The sequence below is a fragment of the Carcharodon carcharias genome, chromosome 9, assembly GCF_017639515.1.
Source record: "Carcharodon carcharias isolate sCarCar2 chromosome 9, sCarCar2.pri, whole genome shotgun sequence".
Classification (NCBI taxonomy): domain Eukaryota; kingdom Metazoa; phylum Chordata; class Chondrichthyes; order Lamniformes; family Lamnidae; genus Carcharodon; species Carcharodon carcharias.
Window position 1 is genome coordinate 30036369 of NC_054475.1, and position 15601 is coordinate 30051969.

General features: G+C 38.1%; 1 protein-coding gene across 4 annotated transcripts in view; it reads left to right on the forward strand.

Annotated features, from left to right (window-relative positions):
- tbc1d22b (TBC1 domain family, member 22B) overlaps window positions 1-15601 on the forward strand; it is a 355700-nt gene that overhangs the window by 120014 nt on the left and 220085 nt on the right. For all 4 annotated transcript variants that reach the window (XM_041195481.1, XM_041195479.1, XM_041195482.1 and 1 more), the window contains 2 exons: window positions 6843-6971; window positions 9140-9205. In XM_041195481.1, the coding sequence (XP_041051415.1) occupies window positions 6843-6971; window positions 9140-9205 (195 nt within the window). The remainder of the gene's footprint in view (window positions 1-6842; window positions 6972-9139; window positions 9206-15601) is intronic.

Genomic DNA, 15601 nt, shown 5'->3' on the forward strand with positions numbered 1-15601 from the left:
CAATTTCTTTGGTGTGAGTATTTTCTTTACATTATAGCACTGATGATGGAAACTGGTTTAAAGGAGCTAGTGAGCGCATCACTGGGCAACCTGAATGAATTAGCTGAATACTTGAATTTGCTGAATATTTGAACTGAATAGTTGAAACTGAAAGCACTGATTTTAAATGTAAAGGTAATATTCCAGCTGCCTTAATTCGAATTAGCTAATTTGAAAGAGGTTCTGATGGTGACACTTACTTATATTTGAAAGTTTATTTTTAGTAAGAACCTGATTAAATGGATAAATTAGATCCTTATATTGCAGCCTCCGGGAAGGATTCTTTATCCTCACTGGCAATGGTCCTTTTCTTAGTGGAAATCCATTGAGAGTGCCTAAACTCATTTCTAGTGTCGACCTTCATAGTAACAGTAATATTGAGGTCCCGAAGGTGAATGAACTATGTTTCAATGATCTGTGCGTTTTAGTTCTCATCATTTCCTCCTGCTTCCTTTGTTGTTTTTCAATGTTATAAATGGATAATGTGTTGCCACTGAATATAGATTAGAAAGTATGTGACTGTGTTTTGATGAATGAACTGCCTGGGATATGACTGTGCACTTAATTACATACATTCAAGTCACTTGTGATTTTTATTTGAATGTATATAGTTTAAATAAACAGATCATAATTGAAACAATTTTAATGTAAGGTTAGTGATTGGATATTGCTACTTGACAGTATGACAACAACTAGTTTTCTTTTCTGTTCCAATCTTGTTAGACTTAAGGTTTTCAGTGTTCTTTTGCACAACTTCTAAACTTTCTGTTAGTATTGTATAAAAAGTAATTCTACTATTTCCATACAAGTAACACTTTTGGGGTGAAATTTGCCTTTAGTGAAAGCAAACAACGATAGCAAGCCAGCAACCCAACATTCTTTTCCGTTGAAGTAAATGATACAGAGAATAGACAAGGAAATGGGGTCAGAGGAAGTAGCTCGATGTGCAGCTTAGCGAGGACAGATATGGTGGACCAAGCTCTACCTGTGTCCCCCTCTCTCCCCCCCCCACCCCCCCCTTAAACCAGCTTATATTTCACCTCCTATTTTTCCTTAGTTCTGTTGAAGAGTCATACGGACTTGAAACGTTAACTGTATTCCTCTCCGCAGATGCTGTCAGACCTGCTGAGTTTTTTCAGGTATTTTTATTTTTGTTTTTGTTATGGTGGACCAACTGGCTGACTTCTAAATTTTCTATGGCTCTTAGGAGTGTTAGGAGTGTTACTGTGTTCACATTCAAGTGATACCCAGTGCTGAACATGATATAATGTATGTAGTTGAACAAGCAGCACATAAGGTTAGATTAATCAGAGATGGAATCAAAGAATGTGCTGTATAGAGCCATAGGGGTCTACAGCACAGAAAAAGGCCCTTTGGCCCATTGAGTCTGCGCCGGTCAAAGTACCAAACTATTTTAATCCAATTTTCCAGCAGTAGATCCATAGCCTTGAATACCATGGCATTGCAAGTGCACATCCAAATACTTCTTAAATGTTATGAGGGTTTCTGCCTCTACCACCCTTTCAAGCAGTGAATTCCAGATTCCGACCACCCTCTGGGTGAAAAACTTCTTCCTCACATCCCCTCTAAACCTCCTGCCCCTTACCTTAAATCTATGTCCCCTGGTTATTGATCCCTCCACCAAGGGGAAAAGTTCTTTACTGTCTACCCAATCTATGCCCCTCAATTTTATACACCTCAATTATGTGCCCCCCCAATATCCTCTGCTCCAGGGAAAATAAACCCAATCTATCTAATCTCTACTCAAACCTAAAAGCCTCCAGCCCAGGCAGCATCCTGGTAAATCTCCTCTGCACTCTCTCACATGCAATCACATCCTCCCTATAATGCGGATTCCAGAACTGCATGGAATACTCTAGCTGTGGCCTAACCAGTGTTTGATACAGTTCCAGCATAACGTCCCTGCTCTTATATTCTATGCCTCGGCTAATAAAGGCAAGTATCCCATATGCCTTCTTAACCACTTTATCTACCTATCCCGCTACCTTAAAGGACCGATGGACATGTACACCAAGGTTCCCCTGATCCCCGGTACTTCCCAGGGTCCTACCATTCATCATGTATTCCCATGCCTTGTTTGTCCTGCCCAAGTGTATCACCTCACACTTATCCAGATTAAATTCCATTTTGCCACTGATCAGCCCATCTGACCAGCCCGTCTATATCCTCCTGTAATCTAAGGCTATCCCCCTCACTATTTACCACCCCACCAATTTTTGTGTCATCCGTGAACTTACTGATCAACCCTCCTACATTCAAGCCTAAATCGTTTATGTATACCACAAACATCAAGGGACCCAACACCGATCCCTGTGGAATCCCACACAGGCATCCAGTCACAAAAACACCCCTTGACCATCACCCTCTGCTTCCTGCCACTCAGTCAATTCTGGATCCAATTTGTCAAATTGCCTTGGATCCCATGGGCTCTCACCTTCATTATCAATCTCCCATGCGGGACCTTATCAAAAGTCTTGCTGAAGTCCAAGTAGACTATGCATTGCTCTCCTCTACACATCTGGTCACCTCTTCGAAAAATTCAATCAGATTGGTCAGACATGATCTCCCCTTAACAAACCATGCTGACTGCTTGATTAATCCCTGCCTCTCCAATAGTAGATTAATTCTGTCCCTCAGAATTGCTTCTAATAGTTTCCCCACCACCAGGTTAGACTGACTGGCCTGTAGTTCCCTGGTTTATCCCTTCCTCCCTTGAATAATGATACCACATTGGTTGTCCTCCAGTCCTCTGGCACCCCTCCTGTGGCCAGAACGGTATTGAAAATTATTGCCAGCGCCCCTGCTATCTCCTCCCTTGCCTCTCTCAACAGCCTGGGATACATTTTATCAATTTTTATGCCTGCCAGACCAATTAGAACCTCTTCCCTTTCTGTGCTAATTTATTTAATTATATCACAGTCCTTCTGCCTGATTTCTATTCCCATGTCGTCCCTCTCAGTTGTGAACGCCAACACAAAGTATTTATTTAGAACCCTACCTATGTCTTTTGGCTCCACACACACATTAGCATTATGGTCCTTTATTGGGCCCCACTCTTTCCTGAATTATCCTCTTGCTCTTAATGTACTTGGAAAATAACTTTGTATTTTCCTTTATTTTCCTGCCAATGCTTTTTCATGCCCCCTTTTTGCCCTCTTAATTTCCTTTTTAAGTTCCCCCTCCCACACATTCTATACTCCTCTCGGGCTTCTGCTGTTTTGAGCCCTTAGTATCTGCCATAAGCCTCCCTTTTTCTCTTTATGCAATCCTGCATATCCCTCGACATCTAGAGTCCCTTGGATTTGTTCGTCCCACTCTTTGTCTTTACTGGAACATGTTGGCCCTGTACTCTCCCTATTTCCTTCTTGAATGAGTCCCACTGCTCTGACGCAGATTTACCTAAAAGCTGCTCCCGATCCACTCTGGCCAAATCATATCTGATCTTATTAAAATCAGCCTCCCCCCAATTTAGAACTCTGATTTCTGGCCCATCCTTGTCCTTTTCCATAACAACCTTGAATCTAATGGAGTTAAGTTCAGGACCACCCCCTCTCTTGTAAGACCTTCTACGTATTGGCTTAAAAAGCTCTCCTGGATGCATTTTAATAATTCTGCTCCCTCTAAACCTATCACACTATGACTAGCACAGTTAATGTTAGGGAAGTTGAAATCCCCCACTATTACTACTCTATTATTTTTACACTTCTCTGAAATTTGCCTACATATCTGTTTTTCTATTTCTCTCTGACTATTTGATTGTCTATAGTACACTGTAAGCTGTACAGAAAGCTTTCAACTGAAACAATCCAAACAATGAATGAAAGTGGATAATTTTCATTTACCCTGGAAAAGTAAGGTAAGATAGACAAGCAGAAGAGCTATGCATGTGTGTATTTGGATGGCCAATATGTAAGGGATCACCTGATATTGAAACTCATTGGCGGAATGGCTAAGATAATAAGTGATGAGGCACTGTGCATGGTGCATTAAAAACAGTCTATACAGTGAAATCCTAAAAATAAAATGCAGCACATCGACAGATGGCTCTCAGAACGCTAGATAGTTCCCCAAAATTGCCTGAATGAAGAAGTACAAACAAATGAAAATCACTTCCACAGTTGAAATGGGGATTGGAAGTCAGGTAAATTCTGGGCCTACTGGATTGCTTTACAGAGAACTGACATAGACTCCATGGGCTTAATAGACTTCTCCAGTGTCACTATGACTCCATGAATACTCACTAAGATCTGAGAATTCATAAAACAATGTTTTTTCATACAATAACTCAGAAGACCACTAATTTTCCTGAAGAATAACAAGAATTTTGATTTATATAGCACTTTTAACACACAAATGTTCCTAGTTGCTTCAAAGGTGTAACCTGACAAAAAATGAGCTCTGAACTGAAGAAGGAAACATTGGGAGTGACTTAAAGCTTGGCCAAAGAGACAAACTTTACAGACTGAAAGATAAGTGGAGTGATAAAGGAGTTTGGAGAGGGAACCCCAGAGCTTGAGGCATGGAGGGTGAAGACATTGCTGATCATAATGGGTGAAGGGAAGCAGAATGCACAAGAGATCCAAGTTGAAGAAAGAAAACATTGCCTTTTTTGGCGGGGTAGGGGTGGTGGTGGCGGGTGAGGATGATATTAGGCCTAGTGGAGGTTGTTACAGAGATAGTGAGGGGAAAGGCTATGAAGAGATTTAAACACAGCGATGAGGATTTTACATTTTGTGTTGGGAACTGTTCTGCAAGAAATAGCTGATTGGTGAGTGGCACTTGATGCAGCATTGGTAGAGGCACCAGCACTTTGGATGACCTGAAGTTTACAGAAGGTGGAGTTGGCCTGGAGAGAATTGCAAACTGTCAAGGCTGGAGATGACATACATGAATGAGAGTGGAAGTAGGCACTATTTGTGACAGAGAAGTATGGCGTCAGAAGATTGGCTTAGTGTCTAATAGGATGTTGAGATTTCAAATAGTCTGTTTCAACTGAGCCAGTGACTGTATTGAGGATGAATTTGGCGATGAGTGCAAAATTTATGTCAGGAGCCAAAGACGTTGAATTCTGTTTTCCACATGTTTAACTGGAAGCATTTGTGAATTATCTGAAGTTGGATGTTGGGCATAGAGTTGAAAGCACGAAGACAGTGGAGGGGTGGTGGTGGGATGGCAGGATTGAGGTTAAGAGGTGGTAGTGAAGTCAAGCTGGCTGTCATCAACACACACGTGGAAGCTGACCCGAGATCTTCGGGTGATGTCGCCAAGGTGTAGCTTGCAGCTGGAAAGTGAAACCATGTCGAAAGATGCTCCAAGTATAATTGGGTAAGTATGAGTGAAATGGAGTGAGTGCAGTGCAATTGAGTTGGGCAATCTAGGAGAAGCACTGGAGGAGGATTGTGTTCAACCATGCCAAAGGTTGCAATGAGTATAAGGAAAGAAATTCCACCACAGCCACAGCCTTGTCATTTATGCCTTTGATTTGGGTTAGTTCAGTGCTGAGGAGGGGTGAAACCTAAGGAGTGTTATGGGAAAGATGGACACTGATTTGGAAAGAGACAAAAGAGTCAAGGATTTTGTAAAGGCGGGGGCAGGGGGGTGGAGTTTGAAAGAACAGAGTGGTTCAAGGTGCAGTTTTTGAGGAGGGAGTTGATGACTAAGACTATCCCTGAAGAGAGGATTTATAACGTCAACCAGCATGGGGCCAGGAAAGAGAAGTTAGTTGTTCCGTAGTGGAATAAGGTCAAGGGATCAGCAAGTAGGTCTCATGGTAAAGGTGTGGTTGAAGAGGGCATGAGGGAAGCTGGGAAAGAAACTGGACAAGGTTGTAAATTCAGGGCTACGGCAGTGTCTAGCTTGGTGGGAAAGTGGGGTATCGGGCATCTGAATGGATGTTCTCAGCAATTGTTGTTGGGTGTGTAAGGAAAAGAGAGAGGTTTAAGGAGATGTCTAATAATGACTAAAGGAAGCTGGTGCTTATTTTGCTTTTTCTCCTGTAGTAGAGAGTGGTTTTGGCAGAGGAATGAGACCCACTGTGGTAGATGTTGTTAAGGCAACCATACCTGATGATTGATGACTAAACCAAATAGTATCATATAGCCTCATGTCTTGGACATGAGGGAATAAACATTAAAACAAAATGTGTTATTTTTCATGCAATCTGTTAGATAATATATTTACTGTAAGTATCTGTTTCCTGGAGAAAATCTGGCTTCAGAAAAGCTGACTATACCAGTTTATGTCAGCTTTAATGTCAGGACTGGAACTTGTAGTCTCCTTAATCCAGTTTCTTTTTATTGTATTTTGCCACACAAAAAACTTAAGTTGTTGTTATTTTTGTGTTTCCGAACTCTTTCCCTTTGAGCGTGGTGTGGAATATTGGGAGGCCTTGTAGGCTGATTAATAACCTGATGAACCATATTGTGGCTGCTCTTTTTGTGGTCATCTTAAATTCCTTGGTCTTGAACCAGAGGCTTCTGGCTGAGAGACAAAAGTGCTGCAAATAAAACCACAAGACCACACAGTCATTTAAGTTGAATGTTGGAGTAGTTGTTTTGAATTTATTTGCATTCTTTGCTCATTTTGGATAGGCTGGTAGGTACCCCTTAGGAATAGTGATGAATGTAATTGTGTGAGTGCAGTTTTGTTCCTTTCCAACTGTAAAAGTTTCACCGCATTATTTGGGACAGGGTGAATAAAAGGACTGAGCTCTCTCCCTTTCGTTTTGTTCTATTCCTTTGCGTTTTTCATGTCATCACATAATTTTTCTGTGTTTTTCATAGGGTTATCTACCTGCAAATATGGAGAGAAGGGAAATCACTCTGCAGCGAAAACGGGAAGAATATTTTGGATTCATCGAACAATATTATGATTCCAGAAATGAAGAACATCACCAGGATACCTATCGTCAGGTATTAAATGCAGTTTAAAATGCACCTTCCAACTACTAATACTCTAGTTTGTTTTATAATCAGAGGTTTAGTAAGATAATTTGTATCTTAAAAAATGCTGCTTAACTTAAATGGTGTTTTGCCATAAATTTAGCTATTTATTTTATTCTGTTGGAATTCAATACTGCCTTGAATGCAGTGCCCTGCCTAGTTGAACTCTGACAATTGACAAGTTCCAGCTGAGAAATTTTGATATTGCAGTGAAAATTCTGGCTTAAAGAGTGGCATTTGAAGGGTGGGTGAGAGTGAAAGTTGAAGGGGGGGCGGGGAGTACTTTTAATTCAAAATGCTGTTCCATTTAATTGGAAGAAAATGAACATTTCTCAATTTCTTGGACATTCTTTTCAAAAAATCACTAGCATTAAGAATCTCAGTACACCTCTCTGCTTCGTTGTTAGGGCAACACCAATATTGAGAAATATTTTGAGTGGTTGGATTGCAAGCAGAAGAGTACGTAATTTTAAAATGGGAGCTCCTGCAGTCAAAAGACCCGAGAAGAGAATGTTACATGTTGGAAAATATGCATCTGTTGTGTAATATAATTAGGTCATATGGCTGTGGAACAGTTTTCAGGCCAATTTCAAGTTGTATCTACATGGTTTCCAGTGGAGATGTTCCCTGTAATTGATGTCAATACAGTGGCCTGGCAGAATGGATAATCATATTCAAGACCCTTTAAATAGAAGCTTGAATATATTAAATAAAAACAGAAAATGATGGAAAAACTCCGCAGGCCTGGCAGCATCTGTGGGGAGAGAAACAAGAGTTAACGTTTTGAGTCCGTGCGACTCTTTTAGAGCTGAAGTATAGCCATATGGACTTGAAATGTTAACTCAGTTTCTTCTCTGCCAGGCCTGCTGAATTTTTCCACTTCAGATTTCCAGCATCTGCAGTATTTTGCTTTCAGCTTGAATATATAGTTGGGTGTAAGGAAAATTGAAGAAACTTAATTGGAAGTATTATTCTATTTTTTAAAGTAGAAAGAGCATGCATTTATAATGTGCTTTTCACAACCGTAGGACATCCCAAAACAACTTGCATCCAATTAAAAATTTTTAAAGTATGGTCACTGTAATTGTGGAGACAAATGTGGTAGCCAACTTGAGAAAAGGATGATCCCAAAGATAACTTTAAAATAAATGATCAAATAATCTAATTTGGTAGTGTTACTTCAAGGATAAATGTTTGCCAGAATAACAGGAGAGATTCCCTCTGCTCTTTGAAGAGCGTCATGGGATTCATCTGAGAGTGCCAATAAGGTCCATGGTTTAATATCTCATCTGAAAGGTAGCACCTTCCAACAGAACAACTCTCCCTCATTACCACATTAATATGTTAGCATAGGTTATACACCCAGTGTGTATGGAATGGGAATTGAACCCAGATCTTCTGACGTGGATGTGAGAATTCTAACATCCAGTTGACTTTCAAAGCAAGAGCAGTATTAACAATAAATATTTTCCTTGAATGGTTCTTCTGCTTCCCCTTTAAGTAATCAGTTTCCTACCGGAGGAACCTGCTGTTCAAGAAAAAAATATGTTTTAAAACAATTATTTTTTAATTGCACCACACTGGGCTATATTTGGATGGTTGTAAATTTTTTGTTCGAACTGTTATCTACGGTCTTCAGTTGTTCAATCAAATACTACAAGAAATAAAAATGTACTTCATTCAATTTTAAAATAATCCCCCTAGCACACTCATGCCAACCAAATAGTGTTTATTTTAGCATCATTGATGTTTTCTATCAATTTATTCTTAAGTTAAAAGTCTTGTTTGAATATTGAATGGAACATTGTAAGGGAGCTGGATTAACATCAGTACAAATGACCATTATTAACCTACATTGTTTTCAGTGATATTCTCATTGAGCTGTGTTAGTTTTGCACTCTTTTATATACAGTCCTTCACACTACTTTGTTAAGTGACTTCATAAAAGCTGATTCTCTTAATACTGCGCAATTTTAAATGAGTGAATTTTACCCATGTAGTTGGAAAAAAATTAAATGACATTAAGAGTTCTCTATTAAGAGAACATTCTTGTGCATGGAAATCACTTCAAGATTAAATAAATAAATCTTTATGTTAAACTGCTTTGAGGTAATCTAATTTTTCCTTTGTGTTCATAGATTCACATTGACATTCCCAGAACTAACCCCCTCATTCCTCTGTTTCAACAACCTTCTGTTCAAGAGGTGAGCAAACCAATATGCATTTCCTAGTAATATTGTTTCATGATATTGTATATAATATCAATATTGATTATGATATCAGTTTTGATGTTGATTGTACATTGAGGTTTTTTTTATTATTTTGGAAGCCAGGTAGTCCCACTTTTTATGTATCGCACATTTTAATTAAGCAGCGTAAAGCATGTTTATAATATAAAGAATAGGAAATGCTTGTCATGGAAGATTCTTGTCAATGCTATCTGTATTGAGATCAGATAGTAGTTGTTCCTTTTGTGTTAATTTTTTGGGGAAAAGAGATTAGTGTACCTGTGCTTCCTTTTTTTGCTTATTTTACACACGCATGTTAATTTGCTGTGAAAATTGTAGCACAAAACTGCACAAGCACGCTGTATATTTGCTGTTTAATCTCCATCGAGATATACCCAAATAGTTTGCTTAGCCTTGAGCAGCAGTGTTCACCCAAGTAAAGCCTTATTTGTATAGTAAGCAACTGATCGAGCACCCTAGGAATGGCTGCATGTCTTAACATCCATCAAAAAGCATCCTGTTTATTATCTGAGACATTTCTATCCTCCTCCAATTCACAATTGTAACATTTGTGGCTAGTCGAAATGGTTTTTGAATGCTATGCTTTGGTTTACTTTTAACCTTACAGTAGGAATGCACTTGTGTTGCCATGGTGGCATACAGTGCTATGACAAGTTAATCAGGAGCAAAAACCAGTCTGGAGCAAGTGAACCAGAATTGTTTAATGACCCTTACATGAACCAGACTTGCAACTTTAAGAGGTACTCTGTAAGGAGTGTGAGGGCAGAGTTCCAAAGCTCTCAGCTGTTGTCCATTTAACACTTTAGCATGTGCATAGGATTATATTGGATATGCAGCGCTCTAACAAGCCAATCGGCCCAATGCATCCATGCCAGCGTTTATGCTCCACTTGTCCCTCCTCCCACCTTTCCTCATTTAAATCTATCATCATGACCCTCTGTTTCCTTCTCCCTTATGCTTGTCTATCTACCATGAAGAGATATTAATGTCTATAATGTTCTTGGAAATTATTTTTTAGAATGGAGTTCTAGTGGATTAAAGCCAGCTAGTCTGGGTGCTTTGATGTATAGGAGCTTTGAGATGTTAGTTAGGTAAACATAAGGAAGGTAGAAGGTAAAATACAAATTTGTATTTGTTAAAATAATCCACTATGGGTGAAATCTTGCACCTAGCTAGAAGATGCCAAGCAATGTATTTATTTTTTTTCAGCTTTTTTTTTCACTAATAAAATTGGTGGGATAGAAGGATGTTATTGTTAGAAGAGGTAAAGTTAAAAGCCTAGTGATACAATGGAAAATTTATATTCAAAGAGAAAGATATATATATAAAGGAGATTGTGTGTGAGGTAGCAGCATTTTAAGATCCAACAAGTGTGAGAAGCCTCCAGCCTGTAAGCCTCAAGCTGCTGTCTGCAAGGACCCAGAGCTGAAAGAAACTCATTTGGAATGCGACTGCCCAGGGTGTGCTTTGCCAGGTGTCTGTTTAAACCTGAGATTTACTGTTGCCTTAACCGGGGTGTAACTGAGAGCCAGATTAATTAGGGGATTTTTGTAGTTATTATAATAGCAATTTTGTAGACATATGTATGTGTTTACAATCTTTCGTGTATTAATAAATGTTTAACTTAGTTTTATAAAAACCTCTTGAGACTTGGTGGTCTTATTACTACTGAATTCAAAGCCTGCATCTCAAAACATACAAATTGCAAAAATGGGTATGACAGTTGTTTCAAGTTTCCCTCTGAGATTTGAATAATTCAGCCTTCACCATTGGCTATGTCCCCCTTAAATCATCTACACTATTTGCTTCAACCACTCCCTGTGGTAGCAAGTTCCAAATTCTCATTGCTCTTTGGGTAAAGGAATTTCTTCTGAATTTCCTACTGGATTTCTTAGCTATTATCATATGCTGATGGCCTCTAGTTAGGCTGTTCCTACAAGTGGAAACATTCTCTCTGTATCCACTAATCAAAATCTTTCATAATTTTAAAAACCCTAATTGTTCACCCTGCAGCTGCCTTTTTTTTCAAAAGTGACTCATCATGTTCATCCTTTCTTGATATATATACCCACTCATTTCTGATATCATCCTCATAAATTTTCTTTGCGCACTCTTCTGTGCCTCCACACCCTTTCTATAATATAATGACCAGAACTGCACACCGTGTGGTCTAACCAAGATTCAAAACAGGTTTAGCATAACTTTGTTACTTTTCAATTCTGTCCCTCCAGAATTAAAGCCTAGTGTTTGGTATGCTTTTTTAATGGCCTTACTAAGCTGTGGTATAACTTTTTAGTTTTTGTTTATTTATACACTGAGATTCCTTTGTCCCTCTACCCGACCTGAACTTTGCACTTCCCAAGTAATGAGTGACCTCCATATGTGTTTTAGTACATTGCCATGCAAATACTTGTGTCTTTGTGAATTAATTTGTGTAAGAAAATGGACAACAGCTGTAAGTAATTTTTTTGAAGCAATGCACATATGAATTGTTGATAATAGTCGAACTATTTTTTGCAATTCTTTCAACTTTAAAGACTTCTAGTCTGTACTATCGTCTGATGCACTGCCTTACATCCAAATTTGTTCCCATTGTTGCTACTTTCCTCTTGAGTTTACTGCCTCCTCAGGTGAGACAGAGTTGGTCTTCTGGAGAATACCATGGTCATTACCATTTCTGATGCTGCTCTCACAATGTTGCATGTTTCTTCTCAACTTCTCAAATGATATTATCAATCAACCATACTATTGTATACTGATGGATTTATGTATAGTTCTTGTTTTTTGTGACATATACACAACAAAATTTTAACCCTTGAAATATTTGCATTTTTACCTACTGAATGTTTCAAATCAGAAAATGAGTGACAGGGAACTCTTGAATTCCTCATACAGGCAGTAGATGGCATTGGGTTATGTATTCAGAGGTAAATTCAAATACACTTTCAGGCACAGGAGCAGTGAAGCATCCAAGCTTTGCACGTCAACAGTTTTCACTTTCTTTTCGTGCTTTTTTTATTGCATAATTTCAACATAAAACCTCAGCTAGGAGAACTAGGAGTCTCCTTTCTGGGCACAGGCTTCAATCCATATTCCACATGGTGAATGATAAAGTTAGTATTTTCTCTGCTTAAGGTGCAGACTGGGCTAACAATTATCTCTTTTGCTCCCTTGGCTCTCAGTGAGCTGCAGCTTTCTCTGCCTGTTCCCAAACTGAACTGCTGACTGCTTCGGTGATCAAACATATAGGAAAAAACAAAGGAACCTCCCTACCCCCACAGGTCATCCCCATGGTAACGTGACAGAAATTTTTCCTTCAAAACAACCCCTTTGATTCTGTGACCCACATGACTAATTTATATCTCTAATTGAGTTAACAGTCCTCCTCTCCAGACTTGCTGGTACAATCAAGAAATGCTTTTGTTTACATAGGTACTTTTAGCATCTTTGATCTAGGAACCACATGAATAATTAATTTAAATCCCTTATTGAAATAGCTGTAGACTTCCTGTTCGTACCGATGTTAAGAGCTGGATCATCTAATATTCTAAGTTTTTTTTTACTTCCAACCCTGACCTTGTTGTCTAAACACAGTTGCCCTGTGAAATGTATGCCCCAGGTCTATTTACCAGTTTCGCAACCAATTGTTACCATTTATCTACATTTGAAATCCAATTTCCAAAACAAAACTATACCTCTAAAACACACAAATCCTGAAACTAGATACTTTTTAAAAAAAAGGAAACTAAAAGTCCAACATTAGAAAATATAATCTTAGCTAATTGAGCAATTAGAAAAATGATGTTTGGCACATTTATACTTTATTTGTGAAGAGTCCCCAGTGTTTGTTTTCTGTATGAATGTAAGAAGAACAGTCTTACATAACAAATGTAAACTTAAATAAAAATAAAATATAAAAAGCTTAAGCCAAAAGTGTTTTAAAATAGGCTGAAGAACAGTCTTCAGCCTATTTTAAAACACTTGTGGCTTAAGCTTTTTATATATTATTTGTTTAACTTTACATTTGTTATGTGAAAATATTTTAAGATATTTGTAATTTTTTACTGTTTCTAGTTAACTTGTTTTTTTCTCATTCCAAAATAGTTGAATATGCCTGCCTCCAAATTTAGCTGAAGATCCAAGAATATTTGTTAAATAATATAGTAGTATCTTAATTTTTCACAGAATCATGTCTATATTTTAAATGTGTGAACTATAATGACATAGACTGTAATTCTTCACTTTGTATCCTGTTATAAGTTAAGCAGTTCCAAACTAAGTATTGCATGAAATAATAATGGCGTCTCCCTACATTACTTCAACAAGGTAGCCCTAGCTGCTATTTGTAGTAGACACTGTCCCGTCCTGTTGGCCTTAATCTAGCAGAACTGAAAATCTCAATGTTGCACTAAGTCTAAAGGGTTTATTTAATGATTGGAGGCTCCAGGAAATGACAGAACTTTGCATTGCTGAAACAGGGTAAAGGTCTGCAGGGTCAAACTAGTAAAAGGCAATTTTGTGACTGTTGAGTTCCTCGCACAAAGTAGGATAAACACATGGAATGCTGGTTAGGGTAATGGGAGTACATACATTGAGATATTATGACTGATTTCCTCAATAAACTGTCTTCTGCAGCTGTGATGTGAGAATGCTTGCAAGTCATAATGATACTATTAAAAAATGGAGTAATGGTCAGAAGGGGATCTTACAGAAGGGACAAATTGTCTTGAATTGGCTTGGGCTAATGCATAGCACTGACATTATTGGTTAATGTATCTACAAATGTCAAACTATAAAATATCAAATGTAAGAATGAATCATTCAGCAATATTAGAGGTCTTTTCTCAAGTCAAATTGGAATTATGATTTTAATTTCACTCATCAAATATCACGTTAAAACACCTTAATTAATAATATATCTAGGTCTACTCAGCAAAGCCATTATGGAGGGAATGATTTTTCTTTATTTAATACCCATTTAAAAAAGGATTAGTTATTGGTGAGTGTTATGGGTATTTTAGTTAATGGTGTAAAGTATTATAAAGTATCCCCCCCCCCCACCCCCCCCCCCCCCCACCCCCCTCACCTCAGTGTGCTTTAGAAACTGATCCTGGTGGGTCATATTAGACTTCTTGGAACTATCTAGTGGATTTAACAAACTTGATGCATGTTTTGAAGTTGTGCTTCAGAGTAGTTGTAACATGGAATTCTTGCCACAAGAGATGAACCTGGCTTCTTGTTTTCCAGATATTGGAAAACTATGTTGGAAAATACTTAAAAGATTCTTTGTTTAGCGGTTAGAACTAATTTTTAGGTTCAGTCAAACTGATTTACGCTTAAAAAGAAATGATTTGCCATTTGATTAGAATGAGTAAATTAATTGGAAAAATAACTGCACCTTTTGGTGTTAATGAGACGACCCAGGCATATAATAATTACAGACCTTTGGGAAATTTAAAGATTTGAAAGAAGTCTGATACTTGTAAACTTTGACATTTCTTCTATCTTCCAATTTGTTGACAAAACTTGAAGTGCTATGAAGTATCACAGAATGTCTTTAAAAATGTAATTTCACTTCACAATCTTTAAGGAACTCAAGAGATTGTTCCATTAATGCAATGTGCATGTTGTGTATCCTGTACTCTAATGGAATGACACTGTAGCATGGAGGAGCTGCTGGTGTCATGTATTAATGTTACTAATACTGTTGCATGGATTCAGAACATCAGTCCAACACTGGACAGCTTCCTGTTTGTAACACAGTGGTTTACCAAACATTTCCATGTAAGGAGTCCCTGCGAACATTGACATGCATAATCTGAAATAACGCACAAGTGAGCAATTTTCCCGATGGTGGTGTGATCCAGCAGTGTTTTTGGACAACTAAATAGTAACCAATGGTTTAGTAGGATCTAACCCAATTGGAGCACTATCACTATTGGCAAATGTCCTATTTGATACAGAATACATAATGATGTTTATTGTAAGTTGCTAGTAAAGGCACTGGCAGGTGAGTTGTTGATGTTTAGAATTTTATGCTGCAGTCTTATGACCTGTGTGAATTGTTCCTACATTGACTTGTTCTTTATTGTGGAGTTTCCTATTAACTTTTCTATCATCTATGACCTATTGCAAATATCAATATTTCCTTAGGGAACCTCTTGTACTAACTTCTAAAGATGGAGTCACATACTAAAAGAAAAGCAGCCTTATCACTTCAGAAAACAATTGAGTGTGTAGCAACAAAAATAACATGCTATTAAGTGGAAAACTTAGCACATTTAGAATACAGAATTTTCAGGGAATGAAAATCTGATGATTTGATAGTTCCTTTTGGGATCTCCTCTCAGA